This window comes from Molothrus aeneus, chromosome 2 (assembly GCF_037042795.1).
Source record: "Molothrus aeneus isolate 106 chromosome 2, BPBGC_Maene_1.0, whole genome shotgun sequence".
Lineage (NCBI taxonomy): Eukaryota > Metazoa > Chordata > Aves > Passeriformes > Icteridae > Molothrus > Molothrus aeneus.
The window spans coordinates 30827537-30848017 of NC_089647.1; the positions used below are offsets into that span (position 1 = coordinate 30827537).

Genomic DNA, 20481 nt, shown 5'->3' on the forward strand with positions numbered 1-20481 from the left:
TTGTACCTTGAAATGCTTTCTATGACTTTCCTGACAAACAAGAAAGTCTGGCTTCGAACTCCACATGGACCATTCTCCTCCTCCTTAGGACTGTGGAGTCAGATACTAGCAGAAAGTTTTGACTGAAAAAATGCAGCAGGTAACATTGTACTTTACATGAGTTGAAGCATGCCTGCTTCAGAGAGCTTACAGGGAGAGTAGCAGGAAACACGGGGAATATCATCATCCTATACCAACAACTGAGAACTAACGTTCTGGTGATTTTAATTGCCTGGTGCCTTTTGGATTCATTATGCTGAAGTAGATTTTGCTCTTCTCCACTGAATAGATATATCTGTGTGAGCATGTGGCTAATTTAAGCAACAAATTAATTCCCTGTGTGCAAATGGTGCTACTCTGGGATTAGCCTTCCCCCAGTATTGCTTTGCACAAGTGTATGACTGGCCCAAACTGAAGTGTTCAAGTGCTGAATGGGACTTTGCACAACCTGATCCCATGGAAGGTGTCACTGCTCATGGCAGCGGGGCTGGAACTAGATGGTCTGTAACATACCTTCCAACCCAAACCATCCTGATTCTACAAAATTTTTGAACCATCAGATAGGATCCAGAGAACAACTGTCTATGGAGAATTACCCAATACATAATGTCAATTATTAACTAAAAAGCAGCTTTGATATTCTGACATTGAAGTTACCTAAAATTACCAAAAGTAACAAGATGCAGACTAAGGCAGCAGGGAAAGAGGAGCCCCTGCAACACAGTACAGGTCTTGAGCAGTTCCAGTGAAGCTTCCCATGAAACTATTAGCAAAGAGCCATATTCTCTGAAATCAGGCCAGTCACTGAGGCCAGCTGCATCACAACTGGCAAAGCTTCTGACCAAAAATGCAATTTCTCAGTTACACAACGTGATGACAGATATCTAAGTTCTGTATATGTGACAACTTCCACCTTCATAATCCACTTTCAGCCACAAAAACTGAAGAAAAGGATGAAGTGTCCCAGAGCAGACCCTGCTCCAGACAGTTGCAGCAGAACTGAGGCACTCTACTGCCCTGGCCTCTTAGCACAAAGAAAACTTTTCTTCTCTGAGGAGCTAAAACAGAGGTGCTTTGCACACCTATGACAGAAGCACAAGAACTTCTTCACCAGTTTGCAGTCACCTACTCATATAAATAGATATCACAAAGACAAAAATAGGCTTCTTTTAAATACTATTATCTGGCCTTCCACTCCTCTGTCTTGCCAACCACAGCTGCTAAAACACTCTCCTGCTCAGGCTAGTCTCCTGGCATCTGTGGATTTTCCATACCTCTGTAAGCGTGATTCAAGGAAGGGCAGGCGCTCCTCTCTCAAGCTGCCTCCACACAACTCCCCTACTCCTGGTACAAGGAGATCAACAGCTGCAACCTTCAAAGACAGAAAACTCATTGAAGTCATGCCACATAGCCACATAGTGATTAGCAGAAGTTAACACTGATGGTTTTTTGTAAAACCCTACTGTAATTCTTTCAGAGTCCAGAACGCCTAGGTAAGGATTTGCACATACTTAAAAAGTCTTTTGTTGACAGGAGAAGGCTGGGAGGAAATTTTGCAAGGATTAACATCAGAAATTTACAGAAAACCTAAATGACAGCACTGATGTCTCAGACTGAGGACATCTACTGCAAGTGGTTTGAACTCACTCAACCACTTGGTTGAATCTCACTAAGTGACTCTGGTGACAACCTGTGTGGGGTTATGAAGAACCCAACAGCAGCTCAGAAAAAGGCAAGGACATGTGGGCAAGCTTTCTGAAGCCCTGATTCTCTGCTCTGATGCTGTTGCTTGTGTTCAGCCCTATCTATCCCCATTCCTATAACCAGTTCTAATGGACATGGTAGCAATGGCACTCATGGGCTGGATCCAAATGTTAGGATCCAAGTGTTACCACTTAGGCTGTTAGGTTTGGGCTGTCTGTGTTCTCTGGTTTGTCTTCTAGGGTTATTTTTCTTATCCCACAGCTGAAATGTTGCTAGAATTAAAGCCACTGAAGACACATTGGTGGTGTTGCTGCTCTTTTTAGCAGAATCAATGCTTCAGGTTCTCAATTCAGTTGAGAAATCACAATTTCAAGGCATGAGACTTGATAAAGAGCTCATTTCTTCTGCCCATATGCTATTTGAGCATTACATGGATGCTACATTTGAATGACAAGAGAATCACAGACTACTTGGAGCCATCCAATTCTAGGCCTTTCACTTAATAGTACAGAAGTTTACCAGGAAAAGAAATAAACAATGGCAAACTTGTCTCAAGGCAATTAAGTAAAAAGTTAACACTGCCCCAACCCTTGAATCTTCCTCCTCCTGTTGTTCTTGCTTTGGGTATTTTCTTCTACAACAGGAAAAAAAAATGGACAGGATGACCTGATGGTCACATCTTATCTTGAACTTCTTGGGAGCAGGCCCAGCAGATGACGTCTATCAGTAGGCCAAGACATGTTCCTAGACAGGGAAGTGGTGGAGGTGTGACCCATGGACTCACTGTGTGTTGAGGTCCATCTTCATTGTCCCGCATGTAGAAAGGTTTGAGGTCGTATGGGTAGTTCACCACAAACAAAGGAACCTCCCCACAGTGCTTCACCAGGTACTTCTCATGTTCTGTTTGGAGGTCACAGCCCCACTGTAAGGACAGCAAAAGGGGCCTGGGAATCTGCTTTGGTGCCTCTCGCCCATGGCAAGAGACCCAGCAAAATCCCTGCACGCAGAGAGATGTGCTGCTTTGAATAGCATGAAACAAAGCAAAGCAACTTCTCATACAGGTCACTGGGAAGTAGACAGTTTCTCAAGTTTTCAGGCAGAGCAAAGCATGTAAAATAATATGATTTAACTTAACAGAACAGGGCCAGATCGTCCCTGTCCCTTGATCGTATCAAGCCCAAGCATCTGGTATCAAATCAGAAAACCCAAAACAAGCAAAAAAAAATCCCAGCCCCAAAAACCCCAAACCACATGCTCATATCTAAAGGAAAACAGGCACCTCTCCAAAGCCAGCTTACTCGACCCAGCCAACCAGCCTTATTCCAGTATTACCTTTGGTGTATAGAAAGCAGCTTTCCTAGGCTGATTACTCTCTTCCCTGCTGTGCCCTGTTACATGCTACATTAATCCCCACTTAAGAAAACCTAGCACCCTATTAAGCAATTCTTTGTTATCAGAAACCATGGACATTTGCAATGCTCTTCACTTTTCCTTTTTTCCAGGGATGTTATAAATCCTGTGGCTTTTGGCTTGAGACCCCCAGTCTGTTCATAGGACATCCAATGAATATTGGGGGAATGGAAGGGCAAGGGGGGAACAGACCTCTCCCAGACTCTCTTCATATTAAAATATCCCAAGTTTGCTGTCTCAGATCCAGGTAGCACAGAGAAAAAATCTGAGGTTCTACACCCACTTGTGCAGAGAGATGAGACAGTTACCCAACTGGCTATGAGGGTGGCTTCAGCCAGAGGGTTATTTTCCTTGAAGTATCATAATGAGATAATGATTAAACACTATAGACATAAGATGAGCACCACCATAAATGCTGTTCCATACTGGAGTGGGCGTGCATTTGAAATTGGGCAAAATATGATTTGTAGCAAACCACAACCTCATAGCTTTAGAAAGACTAGCATGTTACTCTTTTTCCCAGTCAACATCTATGCTTTGGAAAGACAAGGGATTCCCTTTACCTACATCTACATTACATGGCATTTTCACATGGTATTGGTTTGTTAATCCTTGTCAAACTTTTGGTGCTATCCTCTTATCTTTCCTTTTCTTGAGATCTATTACAGCAACTCTTAGGTGATTGCTACTGAATCTGTAACACTCTCAGCACTACTCACATACAGGAAAGAGAAGTGCCTTTGCTAAAGCCTTGGTCCTTCAACTGCAATCTCATCACTTCCTTCCCTGCAAGTGTTACATGTTCTCCTGCTACACATCTCACTCCTTGTACTGCTCCCATTTCAACCCCAAAGGGCAAAAGTTACACTGGATTTACAACCCAGCAAACAAAACAACCCAGGAGGCAGATAATCTGTGCAAAGTAACAACTCTTGTGGTATCAAAGAAAGAGAGACAGAGAGAGAAATGAGATTCTACAGAGATTCAGGTTCTGCATAGGGACAAACCAGCTGGCAGTGACCTACCTCTGGCTTGAAAGTGAAAGTTTGAGGAGCTTGCTTCAAAATTTCCACTGCTTCACTGTAGGAAATTCTGCAAGAGGAAGAAAAAAGTCTTTAAGATAACTATGAAAGGAACAACAAAGTTTTCTGGCTAAGTGCCATGCTGGAAAATTAAGGAGGCATTTCCCCACCACCATGCCAACTTGTGTGTAATGTCAGACTTCCCAGCAATGCTTCTTTGGACAGAAACCAAAAAGCATTTAATATGCAAGAATCCTATGTTTTCCTGTGCTTCAGCTACATGCAGGGCAGGAAGTGCTAAGCTCTCAACACTTCTGCATTATTGCAATATTGCATTTTAGTCAGAAGTGAACTCTGCAGGGAATTGCTTCATAGAAATGGGTGGATTTTTTTAAAGAAAACAATATGTCCCCATCAGCATAGCTACACCGACACAGCTCTAGTCCAGGGTGTGTTAGGCAAAAATAACAGCCCAGGGTGCAAAAGGGCTTGTAGCTCAAATGTTTCCACTTTACTTTAAAAACCATGAGATTTACGTGCAGCAATGTTTCTCTACTTCTCTGGCAGATTTGAGAGCAGATTCTCCACCAATTTCCACCAGCACAAAAGAACAGCATCATGGCAAAGCAAACAGAAAAAGTGCAGTGAATAATGCTCCAGGTTTGGTAGCTGGAAATCAAGACTCAATGGAAGATAATATGGCAGCCAAGTTTTCCACATACCAAGCCAAATGTTGTGGACAGAGAGAAGAAAAGAATAACATGATCACAATAATTTCATCCTTGTATCACTGGCTAATCCACTTAACCAAATTCCCTAAGGAGCACAAGCTCTTTACACCCTATTACAAGGTTTAACTAAAGCAGGGAAGGCTTCTGGAGGAAATACCTCAAGAAGGAATATATTGCTCCACATGTTTGGGTTATGTGAGGCCACAGACCAAATGAGGTGTATCACTGGCACAGGTTCAACACATGTAACGCATGTGCGTAAGCCAGGAATGGCCCAGATCTGCCAGCAGCTGGTGGAGAGAGAGACAGAGAGGGAGAAAGAGATGATCTGTCCTCTCTCTCCTTTTCCTTGGAGCATGGGAGAAGATGAGCACAATTTTGTCCTTTCAGGAGTATCAGTTAGGTCCAAAGAGATGCTAACTTCACTGAGGACTCCCATGGTGCTCCTGCAGGCAGAGGCACAGGGGGGATCCATCATGATCCTGTTGCCTAGGTATGGCTGTAGCTGCTTAACAAGATAACCAGTGCTGGGATAAGCATGCCTGCAATGTTCTGTGGGATAAATTGGGAGCTCCACCATTTGAAGAAACAAGCAGGAGTAGGGAGGATGTGGCACTCTCAGGGGTCAGTGAGGGAAACCCAAAGCCTTCAGCTCTTTAGCACAAAGAACTGGGATTAGGAGCTGCACAATCAACTGGAAATAGAAAACCAATTGAGATTGTTAACTGTCATAAAATACTTTCATATAAAGAGAGCCACTGAAGTGAAAGTGTGAATGAAAGCAGAGCATCAAAGCCAAAACCAAGCAGGACTGTGAGCAACCAATGTGCAGGTACATGCTGGAAGGAGAGGATCTTGTCCAGGGGAGCAAAAGCCAAAGGCCAGCAGATTCAGGTGTCAGTCTCATGCAGAACTGAAAGGGCATACATGACAAATAGTAAAAGGGAACTGCAGCTCATGCTCTTTTAGAGACATTATGCTAACCCAGAAGACATTGAGTTGTGAAAGAAAAAGAACATATGCAAAATAGGAACTCTTTCCCCAAAAGCCCTCTGCAAGATCATTTTGAAATAGTACTTACATCATAAATTTGTGCTTCAGCATTTGTTCCAACCTGCCCTTGGTCAAAACAAGAAAAACATAAACATGTAAAGCTACCCTTTATGGTTCAGGGGAAAACTCAGGAAAGTGACCTCCCTCTATTTTGTAATTTGTAGGATTGCATTCTGATATAGCTATGGGTCAAAATCCACTCCTGGCCATTCAGTGCTAAAAGGGTACCCAATTATTGAAGCTGATGATTCAGAGGCTACCAGATGAAGTGACAACTACAGTTCTACCACACCTGCTACCAGCTACACAAAATTGTGCTCTCTCTCTGTTGGCTTGAACAATCACTTAAGCTTAAGGTGATATTTAGCTTTTCAGTTTCTTAACAGAGGACAACACAGTAAAAAAAAAAAAATAAACAAATTAAGTGTTCCTATAGCCAAGAACCCGCAAAACACATGACAGGATTGCAGTTCTTTCCTGTCACATGCATTACCTTCTGTGCAGGAGCTATGTATTTATGAAAAAGCTCAACATCACGAGGACATTTGGAGAGCACAGTGCTTGTCACTGTCTTGAAAAGATCTTCCATAACCTAATAGAGAAAAAAGGAATGCATGAAAAATGAACATTGCTTAGGTGTCCCAGACTTTAAATGAAACATGGTACACATCAGCCAAAGAGTACAGAAGGAGTTTCTGTCCTGCTGCATGGCAAGACTGCATAAGAGGGAACCACCTCACCAATACTCCTAATTAGCAGGCTTGCTTAGTAGCTGAAGAGGACTGGAACCTTAATTTTTGCTATGGGTTTAGGGTTTCAGTGTTGGCTGATGGAGTCAGTATCTTCAGTCAGGTATCTCCAGTGGAAAAAATCACAGCTAAAATATTCAAGCAGCAACCCTGGCTAGCCACAGACATGTTACAACCATTTGTGGGTCTGGTTTCAGATTAGTTCTTAGTGAGGCATCTGTCCTGTAATGAACAATTCTAGATTTATGCTTTGTTGTTAGAAAAGGCAAAACTGAAGGAAAGAGAATAAACATGCAATTTGTAGAGCAAGCCCATCAAACAGATCTCAGCTAGGGAGACTCTGTGCAGTAACGGCAAAGTGAAGATGTACAAGATGAGTAGAGAGCTAAAGCAAAGGACACATCAATGCAGGGATGTTTGAGAAACTAAAAAGATGTGGTTCCATTTCCCTAAACGAATGTGGATTAACTAAATGACATTATCATCCAATTTGGATATACTTAGCCAGTAAAACGGGCTTCACTCATTAAGAAATTAAAATGCCATTAAAAGCCCCCACATGGGATGCTGCTGCATTTTCATCAACCTGTTTTAAGAGTCACTCTCTCTTTTGGCTAAGCAAAGCAGACCATCCAAGACACTTGCTGTTGCGCAGACTAAGAGTTCCCATGACTCCCTGTAGTCTTACACCAGCACAAAGCAGGTAGTTGACACTTGTGGTATCAACTGATCATCCTACCTCTTATTCACAATCACCCTCCTAGTCTCATTTTCTTTGTCAAAACAGAGCAATGGGCTGCATGTCATCTCAGCCTGGGATGGGACAAGGTTTTTCCAAACAAAGTGCATCTCAAAGTTCTGGCACATTCCTGGTTGGTTGTGGATTTTTGATTTTTTTTTTTTTTGTCAGTTTTATTTTTTTTTTTGGGGGGGGGGTTTGTTTTATTTTGTTGTTTGGGGTTTTTTTGTGAGCGTAACAACTGCTTCATTAATTGCAGAGTTGAGAGAACTGAAGTTTCCACTAATAATATCTAGGTGAGCAGCAGCCCCTAGACACCACAAAGCCTGTGACTGTGGAAAGATGAACCTGTGGAAAGATCAGTCAGCAGACCTCAAGAACAAGCAGTAGGTCTATGCCTTACAAGGAACCAGATCTTATAGGGTAAGAGGAACACAAGGCACAGAAACAAAGCAGCTGGGCTACTGACATAGCCAAGATGAGATTTCAGGCATGTTGATCAAACTTATGCTTAGATGAACATTCTTCACACCTGCCCCAAGCTGCTGAAACATTGCTCTGTGCTGGTGAACAAGCTCTGCATCCCACCAGCCTAGTGGAGCTGGTAAAGCAGTCCATTTGGACTCCTCTGAGCCAAACTCAGACTCAAGACTCCTGCATCAACCTGGGCTCTCCTTTTAAAAAAAGGGAAGATGCAAATAAGGGAACAGCATTATCATATGCAGATGAACAGTTTTACGCCTCCTGGTACTCAAACACAGAGGAAATGAAAAGCCAGCATTCCTGCTGCTGAGTGGCAAATAACCAAACAGTCAGCTTTGAACTTTCTTCAAAGTAGCTAGAAAAAGGCTTATGCAAATGAAATTAGAAAACTTCTTAGCAATTCATCTGGTTTCACCAGGCAGAGACGAAGGGATTTTTACATTAAACTTCCTCTTTCTAGAAAATGAAAGTATCATCTGGTTTTGGAAAGGCATGTTGTTTAATTAGCACTTTTTTCCCTCACTGTGCGATAAAGTAACAATTAGGTTCCCACAGCATTCAACATAAGCAGCTTCCTCTTGTGGAAAAAAGATGTGGGTGGTATGGGAAAAACAATCTGAGAAATATTTCCAGGTTTGAGACTGAGGTTTTATCCTGGCAAAAAAGACAGACACGTGGGTCATACACGGTCCTCCTCACTGCTCTTATTTATGCCAAACAAGCACTAGGCACAAACAGTAGATGGAAAAAAAAAAGGAGGGAAAAACATCTCAAATTGAGAATTTATGTCTTTAAGCAGATAGCATAATAAAGGATTTCAAAGTCGGCTATAGGAAAAATGAGTGGAGAAGTGAAATCACTGGCTTGCTGGTTTAAAGGAACACATGAGTGTGACATATAGGTGAAGTGATTGGTTTGAACATATTCTGAAAGATACATGTTTGACAGGAGACTTACACAGGGGAAAAAAGGCACTGGAAGCACAGCAAGTAGCTCATCTCAGAGGTGGGACCCTGGATGTCCCAAAAGCCCAATAATGTGGTTGCTTCACAATGGTGGTGTGGAAACTGTGCTGGTAGGGGGGCAAGCAAGGAGAACAGAGGTTAAAGCTTTCTTCCCTTCCCTCAACCCTTTTAGCCTTTCTCTTTTGATTTTCACATTTGAAACTTCAGCAGTTTCAACACTGGCCTTCCCCAATGTGGCAACCCTCTATTGTTTAATGGTTAACAGTTCAGTTTTGATTAGGAGCAGCTCCCAAGGGTATTGCTTAGTTTTCCCCTGGATCTTTTGATACTGCAACTTATCCTCTTCCCAAATAAAATTATGACCAGAGTTGAAACAGAGCAAATCATCAATAAAACAGCAGTAAAAGTCAGCAGCAGCAATTGAAGGTGCTGTGCTCTCCAAGAAAAGTTCAAATCATCCTTTTTATTACGTAAGAAAGATTACATAAGAAAGATCACATGACCTGCCAGCAGGATTTTTATGTATATATTTACCTGGGCCATGCATATGGATGCAGTGTAGATCACAGGCTCCTTACATATGAAACACTCACCAGTGGACCACTGTTGCTGCCTCCATGCTTGCTCACACCCACTCTACGGGTGCACATACACACAGAGGGGAAGATTCACATCTGATCTTGGTCATAAAATCTCCTCTCAGCAATACAACCAACAGCTCAGGCCCCATTTTAGAGAGATGCTGTTGCTGTGCAAGGAAAGAGACTTGTCTGCCAGACCACTGCTCCACTGGCCATTGAAGCTGAATGCTGATAAAAGTTAGGGAAGAGAACCCTTCTCATGTGATTACCAGTGTTTGCTCCATCAAGACTGCAGTCAGACCTGCCCAAGTGCCTCAGATTTGGTACTGAAGACAGAATGCTGAGTGAAAACTAGTCTGGAAATCAAACCACATACATGTTTTAGATACAAGCTCTCTAAAGCTGACATCCAGAATGGGTATTTCATTTCATGCCTGAACTGCCCTCTGTAAAATGGAGGTAATAATGCTCCATGTCACTCGGCTGTAATGACAGCAAATTAATTTTGATGAAGTACATAACCAGTGGAAGACAATACTCCTGCCCTCAGGACACAGCTCAAATACTGAGTGTTAAATTGTATGCCCCATCCTAAAGAGAAATATTCTCCATCCCTTAAAGAGACAGTAGTGCTAGGATATAATCTTGTTAAGGAAGACTAACACTATGCATAAACCCCTGACAATGCCCTCAGGAAAACTTCCTTCTTGCATTTCCTAACTTTACAGCCTAAATAATGCCTTTTTTACCATGGCTTTGTATGTGCTTTTGATGAAATTCAATAATGACTGTATCATATGGCCTCTTTGAGACTCCATTAGTGTCATGAGTGAAGTGGGATCCTTTAAATATACTGTGCTGCTGATACAGTGGAATGAAAAATAGAAGATAATGGCCTACAAATACACCTACATGACACAGCAGGGAAGAGAGAGGGAGGGAGTGATAACAGGAATCTCAGAGGACAAAAAAATTGGATGACCAATTCAGGTACTGGGGGGCTGATGGCTCTAGGGGTTCCAGACACTTCCACAACTGTACCTCTTCTCCTGTCTGACCTTTTTCTAAATCCTTCTCTTTCTCACCCATTTTGGAGGAGAAAAGAGGTCCCTCCTTAGATACCCTTACATGTACCCTGCACACTAAAGCAGAAATACTACCACCCAGCCATGCAGCGTGAAGTACTGCACTGAGCACATGGGACTTTCCACAGAAAGTATTGTGAAACCAGCACTGTGAGAGTAGAAGCTTCTTTGTAGCACTAAAACACATTTTGGCACAGAACAGAAATTTAGATTGCATGATTAAGACACATGAGACTTCACAAGAACTGTGCTACTAATTTAGGAATAACTGAGCTCTACTCTGTGCAATTACAGAGGGCAAAAAAGGCCGCTGCTCTAAGACTTCAGGCCCTTTGTTCCCAAATACATGTAGCTTGGTTATTAAGTCTCCTTTTTTCCCTTTTTTTTCATAATGAAAATTATGTTTCTTTTGGAGCTTTGGCTGAAAGATCTCAAGCCTCACCAGTGAATGGTAAACATACACATCTTTGTAGCAAGGCTCTTTAATGGTGTATAAGCAAATACTTCAAGATGTCCCTGAAGAAGCTGAGCATTCCCAGCACAGTAACTTGCTCAAGTGAGAGATACTTAGTCCAAATGTCCAATAGCAATTTTAAAAATAAAATTTTAACAATCCAGCTCCTTATGTGAGGACAAAGTTCAGATAATAAGCCTGGCCAAGAGCCCTGAAGGCTTTCAACTGGGCGTTTTTCACTGAATAAAGAACTTGCAGATGATAACAAACAGACAAAATACCCGATGGGCAGATACATAAGAGAACACTGAATTTAGGTCAGTCACGCCAGGAGAGACACTTAGGTTTTAGAGCAACTAGCAGGGTTTTCTGTTGATTGAGGTTTTTTGTTTGTTTTGTTGTAAGAGAGATTGCTCAATGGTTTAAAAATAAACAAAGTGGGAACTCCACTTCCCCAAGTAAGAACACCACAAAATTAAGCCTGTTGCAATACATACTCACTATGAGAAATGCAAAATAATGGCTGCTAGGAGACTTTCTGTTATAGGGAAAGGTGCTTGTCAAAGACTTTGAGACAGAGGGCAGATTTAAAGAGAGCACAAGCTGAAACTTCACAAGATACTTAGCAACAACAAAGGCAAAAATTGAGAGGGAAAGTTCCTCCTTTCTCTACAAATAAAAGCCTTACAAATTCCAGAACAGTTCTCAAATCTAATTCTCTGAATTGTTTGAACTGGCTGTTTATACTTCAAAACCAGGAAATTAAGGTTTTCCACACAAGGTATATTGATTCTGTGTTGAAGGGCTCAAACACCACTCAACAGAAGACCCTGCTTACTATACCAGATAAAAGCAGTGAAGATTTCAATTGACTCCTGATTACATAGAGAAACAAGGGGGCTCAGGAATTAAGGTGTGTACATATACACAGGCTGTGCTCTAAGAATACCCAAAGCTGTGGAGAAAAGGAGAGACTAAAGAGAAGGATGCTATTCATGATGGAGCACAGACTCCCAATGGATCAGTCCACACAGCCCAGTGTCATGCAGACATCCCAGATTCAGAAGCAGCACACAGAGCACACCAACTGTGCTCTCAGGCCATGCTGCTTCAGCACTGTTTATGACCCATGCTGAAGAAACCACCACCTGGATGTTATTTTGTAAATCTGCAGCCAGTGCCTCAGGTGTTTTTCTTTATAAGGTTATTTTTTCAATCACTTTCCACAGAGCTTATCTGATAAATGAGAGAGTGTGTATGTTTACATACAAGTCCTACTGGGTATAAGCTGGCTTATGCTGAGACTAGTAAGGTGTATAGGCATCTATCATGTGGTTAAACTGCATCTGAGAGGTCAATCCTTAAAAATCAAAAACCAGCTGACAAAGGATTTCCTCCAGCCTTCTGCTAAAGCCACAGTGAACAGCGTATGCCAGAACAGTGTATGTTGTTTCTTCTTCAGATTTCAATGCAGATTTCAAGGAGGCCTTTACAGAGCACACTGCATAAACACTGCTCACTCAGTGGAAAGGTGCTGAACATTTTGAAAGGGAGAGTGCCACTCATTAGCACTAGTCAAGCACATTCACGTTCCCTGGCAATACAGCAACTGTGGAGCTTCTCATTCAGATGAGGGCTGTGTGCACCTGTATCTTCCCTTCCAAATCCTCTCTATGGCCTCATCTCTGCTGAGCAAACCCTCCTCCTTGGGAAATACCTGTGCAACCTCTACTTGGTTCACACAGGGTGAGAGGGGCGGTGACCCCACCTGAGGGCAGGGAGCACAGGAGGAAGAAACACTGCTACCAGTCCTGCATAGACATTTGGAGTGCCCACCTGCATGATGTCTTGAAGGCTTTCAGTGAAGGACAGCTCAGCCTCCACCATGTAGAACTCCGCCAGATGCCGGCGACTCTGTGAGTTTTCCGCTCGGAACGTCGGTCCAAAGGTGAACACATGAGTAAAAGCCCTGCAAAGCAGCAGGGAACAGGCAGGTCAGGTCCAGCACAAAACTGGGACTGTTACACCCTGTTACACCTAAAGCCCTCACTTTTCTCCCAGCATCTAGAAACAATCATGTTTCCATTTCATCTTTGACCAGTTTAATGGCACTGCTGAATAAGCTGCTGCTATGTTCCTTCATCCAGGTGTGGAGAGAGGTTATTCACACCTTGTGACTCAGAGATGTTGCACACACACACTATTCAGCTTTCTCTGAACACAAGTCATGCTCAGGACACTTTTTGTAACTGTGTGGGAATAAAACCCAACATTCTGCAGAACTGGATAACTAGAGAAGTATGTAGATACTATACCAATCATGCTATCCTCATCCATGTGCCTTTACACTTCTTTGCCTGCAATGCCTGACCTTCACAGGTGCTGTGAAACCCCAGTGCTCACCAGAGCAGAGTGGGCCGTGCAGCTGGAGTTGCTGGGCTGGTGGCCACCCCTCAGTGCCCACCAGCCCAGCAACTCCAGTGAGGCCCAGCAGGACGGGAGGTGTACGGCGTGCAGTCCCCCTCTAGTGGTACGAGAGAAGTTCATTGCTCAGAGAGCCATGGAGATAAATAACTGGGCTCTTTCACACAGCTAAAAATGGCTCAGCTGAGAGGGGTCCCTACTGCAGAGAACACATGGGGAGAGTATTTAATGCTGAAGCAGCCAATGCATTTCTCTAACCACCTTCTGGGGAGTATATTTAAATACATCCTCTCTTGTTCTGCAGTCATGTCATGCTATGTTTCCACTTCCTTCATGAGAAACCTTCCTATCAAACACCAACACACCTTTTTGATTTTATGTGGGAAGCTGCACTTCAAGCAATACCTTTTACACTGTGATCTACGAGCACATAAGCTCCTGGACACCCTCAAGCCAGTGAGAGCTTCCCAAATACATGCTGTGACATCTATGTTTCCTCTCATGCTTCATGGGAAGAAAAACCATGACTGGGAAAGAGAGCAAGCTGCTTCAGAAAAACCATGAACTGGGCAGCTGCTAACTTTGGTACATCTTTAACTTGGTGTTATTTTTAGCTGCAGACAGCATGCAGGAGAAAAAGAACCCGATCAGTAGAGATTAAGCACAGTTTGACACTCATGAAAGGATGCATGCTAATTGCTGGGGCTGGCATTTGACTTGCATCTTGCTCTGCAAGCTTTCAACTTAAAAAGGACGTTCACTGAAGTTTCTGAACAGGCTAATTTTGTTAAACTGAAGTTTAAATAAACAACACTACAAAAAGCAGCATTTTTCCTTTGCCCCTTATGGAGACATCTGTGCTACAAATAAAGGAACACACACATTCTGTTTCACTCATCTGTTCCCTCATGTCACATGTTGGTTAAAGGTTATGATCCAAAGAAACAGCACTTTCTTTTTCCTTGAATTGCTAATAGCAAACACACCAAAAGTTTCAGGGCAAAACTCTGAATATATAGCCTGCCTGTAGGTTTCTTTTTTCCATGGCTCTGTTTTCCTTCCTCCAAAAAACACACTTTCTGTCTGCACTTGGCTCTTGTATCTGTACTCTCTCATATATGACCACAACATCCACAAACAACTAACTAGATTTTGCAGCAAACATCTTCCTTCAAGCATCACTTCCAGCATGCCACTATTCCCTCTGCTGCCTTTCTCACTTGCTGAGATGTTACTGTAAACTTCTGTTACTCCATCATTCTCCTTCAAACTCCCCTTTGCTGTAGCATCTACAAAACCTCTGCAATGTTTCGATAAGTGATGTACCAAGACTATTACTCACTGCACAGGTCATTCACTATTATTTCATCAGTTCCTTGTAATCCCCCATCTGTAGCCACCTGTTGTCTTGAGTTATGCAGAAATTCATGTTCTTCCTCACATGGCCTTCTTGGTTTGTTTTTTTTCCCATGCTCCTAACAGCACCTGGCACAACAAGGTCTCAGATCCAAAGTTTAAGAGCCTCAACTGCTATAGCAATACAAACAACAAATACAAAATAGTGAGTCATGCAGTCAAAATCATATGTTTAAGGCAGAACCAGTCAAAAGTTTTTGTTTTCCAGGTTGTGGAGGTTGGCCTGCAGTGGGAAACAGGAGTTAGAGGCAGGTTCTTGCTCTACCTGCCCCCATGTTTCAGGGTTTTGCTAAAATATTTCAATTTAAGGCCCTTCAGTTAAAGAAAGAATTTTTCTTAAATAAATGAGTTTAGTCACAAGTTCAGTTTGTGACTGAGCCAGGATCAGACACAAGATGAAAATATTGTGAAAAGCTTACAATTGCTGTAAGTACTCATTCAGGTCTGCTCAGTATGATGTGCAGGTCTCTAATGTCTCACTGACATGAAGGCTTCAAAGTAACACTGAAAACTGAAGTGTGACACTAGCTGGCTTGCATGAGATCCTTTCCCACAGAGCAACAGCCTGGCTTCAGGGAGAGACATTTCTCAGTGGCTGTCCATGCACAGACACTGACACTTCAGTTACTGTAGGTTACTGGGGCAGGACAATCTCCAGCAACACAGGCTGCCAAGAGCAATTTGAACTGCATTTACTTCCCACTGATCAGCAGCCCAAGCATGATGACTAGTTACTCATCTTCCAAGGGGCTTGCTGCCTGCAAGATACCTAAAAGTAATCAGAAATAAAAAAACCCCACCCTCTTATTGCTCCAAGATGTCAGCCATGGTAAAACACTTCATAGTCAGAGATCAATTTTGTACTGCAAGAATAAAGCCTCTCTGTGCCCAAGACAGCTTTTAGGGAGGGCAAGTGCAGAACAAGTCCCACAGGAACCAATTTCTGTCTTTCCTCAGCTCTAGGCACTTGCACACAGAGAACCACCTATGTTTACAAAACAAACTATTACCACTGTGACTCTATGGACTACCTCAAAGTGACAGTAAATATAAGGGCCTTGTGATAGCCTGTAGAACCTAACATTGCTCGTGTGGGGCTGAGTTTTCTGACCCTTGAGAAAAGGGAAAAACAACACTCACCCCCCCTAGCCCCCCTCCCCATCAAATAAACCCCCACCTGCAGGGACGGGAGGAATCATTCACTTCTCAGGCTAACTGTAAAGGGGAAAGACAGACACGAGTAACTGTGAGAACTTCCCCAGGATCCTGGGACCTTGGCAAAGGGAAACTAGCCAGATGTCACACTGGCAAAGCGATCAAAGGAGAGCAGTAAATACAAGTCATCTGGTAACAGCACTGTAGCACTGACCAGAGGCCTGGACATAACAGAGAAACACAGCTGAAAGTACACATAGTCACTGTTATCAGCCCTGTGCATGAACAATTATTTTCCATCTAGGCATTTATATACTGTTTACTGTGCCCGGCCATTCAAGATGTTAAGCAAATGCCCATTATACAAATCAAGTCTTTATTTGTACTTCATCTGCTATAAAAAACATATCTGTGATTTGTTACTGCTGTATCACACTGAGCATGCACAGATATATCAGAAAAGAAGGATGGGAGTTGCCTCTGCTCCGATTTCATGGTACTGAGAGCAAACCCAGTCATTTTGTTCTCTGTGCATTCAGCACCTAGCACAATGGAGCCTCAGTGCAGGGCTGTGACTCCTATGCTCTATGATGCAAATAATCAATCATTTAACATTCCCAGACCTCTGCAAGACTTCCAGCATTTAAAAATAACTTGAAAATTCTGTCTAAGTCACCAAAAGTGCCTAGGTCAGTTTGGGTTGTGGGCACTCACGAGTCTTTAAAAAAAAATCAGTAGTGCTAATTCCTCATCTCCAACAAAAGCATACACACAGGAGAGGTAAAAAAAAAGCCCACTAATCTGTTGAGCCTTTTTCCCTAGCCATTACAGGCAGAGCAGTAATGTCTGTAACACTCTCCTTGTATGTGCTACCAAAGAATACAAGAGAGGCTTTGAAACGAGTCCTTTTGCAGTCAGCTTTGCCCAGATCAGAGCTCTGGACAGCAAGCCTGAGTGCATTTATGCAGTTCACAGGCACTGCTGGGGTCGACACCACAAGAAGGCACAGAGCTGCTTAATTAATTGCTCCCTTTCTGTGACTGTATTTCCCTCTGCCCAGTTCTCTGGGAAAATTTGAGAGCTTAATGTGGAGGCCAAGAGAATACCCACAGTACTCCTTCCAACACACTGAAATGCATCAAAAGCCAGGGCCCCATCCTGCAAATCGCTGAGCTTTCTCACCCCAGCCCAGTGAAGGGCCCAGCCACTTTTAGCTACAGGCTCCCAGGAGTCCCTCTGGACACCAAAGCAGTACCTGGAAGTATTGCTGGGACACAGCCATCCTCTGCATGGATGGGGGTGGCTCACTGCTGCACAGGCCACACATGTGTTTTCCGCCCTATGAACAGCCAGGAAGGGAGAAACTTCCCCCCTTTCACCTTTATTTCACACACTACTAAAACAGTCTCCAGAAGCAGCCACCTTTGGGAGCTCTCTGCCATGCAGAATGAAAGCTCACTTTGTTCGAGTTCATTGACACTTCATTACAGAGGAAGCGAGAGGAACCAATAGAGAAGTAATAAGTATCTGTACCCAAAGCTGCTTCAAATCATTCTTTTAATTAAACTCATGCAATGTTTGTAGGCCTCAGCGTCTCTTCCTTACTGGCCCCTTTTATGGCGCAATCCAAATAGAATTAATTGTGCTGTTGGTTCCCAAGCCAGGAAAGGGTTGTGCTCCTTTTCTGAGCCAGGACTCCACGCTGCTACCAAGGTAATAAAGACTTATTTGTGCTGTCGAACCAAGGGCATATAACTCTGAACAAGGCTATTAATCAAGAAGATGCAATCCCTGCACAGTCAGCTTACAACCAATGCCAAGGTCACACCACACAGTAGTGACACAGCTGGAGGCAGAAGCTGGTTCCTGTGACTCAGGGCTAAGCACTAAACCACACCAGTACACACAAGGAGCAAAGATGTTTCTCAAAACTTCATCACCCCTGTGATTTCTGCTGTAAGCCATAAAAATACACTACCAACATGGCAGAGGGGGAAGAATTCATTTTCATGGTGCTGTTGCTGTCACCCCCAAATACAGCACGTGCATTGATTACTCTGGCACTATCTGCAGGGACAAGTTAAGCTGAACAGTGACTTGTGCCAAATCTCATCTTTGGCCATGCTAAATGAATACAGCATGTAACCCTTCAACACAGGGTGCGCTCCCTTGCACTATAATCCACCAACTCCTCCCTGCCATACACATACTAAAATCTAGATTGCAAGAAAATCTAGAAACAATAACTTCTAACCCAAACACAAAAGAACACACAATGTCAGCAGAGAGGGAGAAACCCTCAGCAAGGTGACCCTGAAGCCCAGGAGTTTATCTACCCATTGTCCTTTCTCTTAGGAAAGAAAGAAGTTAATAAAGTGAGCCATCTGATTTAATTCCACTCTGTCCTGGCATGACCATATTCATTTTGAGCATGGAGGACCTGCCTGCTCCACTGAAATAAGCAGGTGACTTTGCTCAGTTGCCAGGATGCACCAGTTAGCTGCAGTGCTTGACCTGAACATGAATGGGATTGTTCAGGGATGCTGAAATTTGTATTTTGAAAGATGCTCTGGCCCTGTGCACAAAACCACATACATAAGCAACCATACAAAATATCAGCCCAATGTTTCCTAGGTCTAGTTTTTGGAGAGGCTGGAAGCCCAGAGCTCCTAATGATGATAGCGAGGTACAGATGCCCAGCAGTGGGGACAAGAGACAGAATATTTTTGAGCTTATTTTTCAGAATAATCCTTGAGCTAGGTAGACTGTGTTAAAAAATACTTGTCAGAGTTGGACAGCAATATCTGGGTTTTAACCTCAGTGCAAAAATAATGCTCCCATTACTGTTGTCTGATGGTTTGTATTCTGCCCAATGAAAATATACATTTCTGTTGAAAAGGCAGCAGAAGGGGCTGAATTTTACCCAGAAAAATGAGTTTTTAAAGACTCCTCACAGGCCATTTCTGCTTGCCCTCTGGGGAAATGCAGATGAGAAAAGCTGCATCTTGACAAGGACTTTTGTAGCAGTATGTGAGGCTCAGGCCTGGGCAGCAGAGCTGGTGTGCTGAGTGCTGAGGTTTTGGCTCATGCTGCAACGAGATGGGATTGTACTTCCTTTTGTAAGCAGCCAAAAATAAATACATAAATTAAAAAAAAAGAAAGCTGTCTAAGTTCCCAGACAGGGACCGGGAAGTGCCAACTTCCCCCTGCAGCCAGTCAGAGTGAAGCAATGCAGCAGCTTCTCTCGCTGCAACTTCCAAAGGGCAGGGATCCATGATGCCCGCGAGGTTGCATGTGCACAGCACCCTCCTGCCACGCTCCAGGACCTGCTCTCCCCTTGCCACAGCCTCTGCTCCAGCTTCAGCAGCACAAAACAGAAGATGGGACAAGGATCCTTCCCAGGTCATCCCCCTCTGCTTGGATATGATCCAGGCACACTTGAGTAATTAACAACAAAGTGTTATATACCCTAATTATCTGGCAAAGCACTCAGAAGTTTGTTTATTAAACCTCTCAGCAGAGCTAGACCCTGGATTGTTAGTCTACAGATGGCAGGAGAACACGGGAAAACTGAGACAAAGGACATTAAGAGTTACTCAGAGCCATACAAGTCATCTGCTCCAGGCTGAAAGACCTCATCAGCCTGGGTCCTCCACCCTTCTATGCAAGTGTTGTACTTCATTGTCAGTGGAGACTTGCTCTGTCCTAGTTTTGATATTATTGTTTCTAATTAAAGTCAATAAAATGGCTGATTAGCAATGAAAACTCAAGCTGGGTTGATGAAAGCCACCAGAGTAGTTGAGGATTTATTCAAATAATCATTTCCCGTTCTCTAGCTAACAGAGATATTCTACAAAGGAGTGATACAAAATGTTCTAAAGATTTAAATAAAACAGGTAGCTAAAATGTTTTTCAAACTTAATAATCCCATTGACTCCTACTCTAAGGCATTAAAATACATTACCAACACACTGGAAGGGAACAACTGGGTTAAATCTTTTTCCTTTCAAAGTGGAAAAAACCCATGTTCTATAAAAATTGCATTATAACAGCCAGGAAGAGGATAATTAATTTTTTTTTTTCATTTTTTCAGATGAACATTGATTATATGAGTTCTGCAAGTATCAATCACAACACAAAAAAGCATCAGTGGGTGCATTACTGAGCAAAGGGAGTCATGGTTCAGGCCACATTCCAAAGTTTGGGTGTAACTATTTAAAACCTCCAAAGCCTCAAATTCTACAGTAACTAAACAAAGTAAGCAACTGTATAAAAAAATTACTAAAATCCATATAAAATGCAACATGTTACAGCTGACTACAACACGTTTCTATATTCTATTCTACTTTAGTACAATGGCAGCAAATCGAAGAACTTCAGGGCATGTGCTAATGGATTTGTGCATTTATTTCAAGGAAAGCTGTGGGAGCAAATAGGGTTGAAGTTGCCTGACTTCACATCTCGTCCTGGA

The 20481-nt window shown here is 42.9% G+C and overlaps 1 protein-coding gene across 1 annotated transcript in view; it reads right to left on the reverse strand.

The window, feature by feature from the left end:
- Positions 1–20481, reverse strand: part of NARS2 (asparaginyl-tRNA synthetase 2, mitochondrial) — a 48192-nt gene that overhangs the window by 6799 nt on the left and 20912 nt on the right. The window contains exons 7-12 of the mRNA XM_066570225.1: positions 12852–12984; positions 6453–6551; positions 5988–6025; positions 4179–4245; positions 2528–2665; positions 1314–1411 (exon numbers count right to left, since the gene is read on the reverse strand). Coding sequence (XP_066426322.1) covers positions 1314–1411; positions 2528–2665; positions 4179–4245; positions 5988–6025; positions 6453–6551; positions 12852–12984 — 573 coding nt within the window. The remainder of the gene's footprint in view (positions 1–1313; positions 1412–2527; positions 2666–4178; positions 4246–5987; positions 6026–6452; positions 6552–12851; positions 12985–20481) is intronic.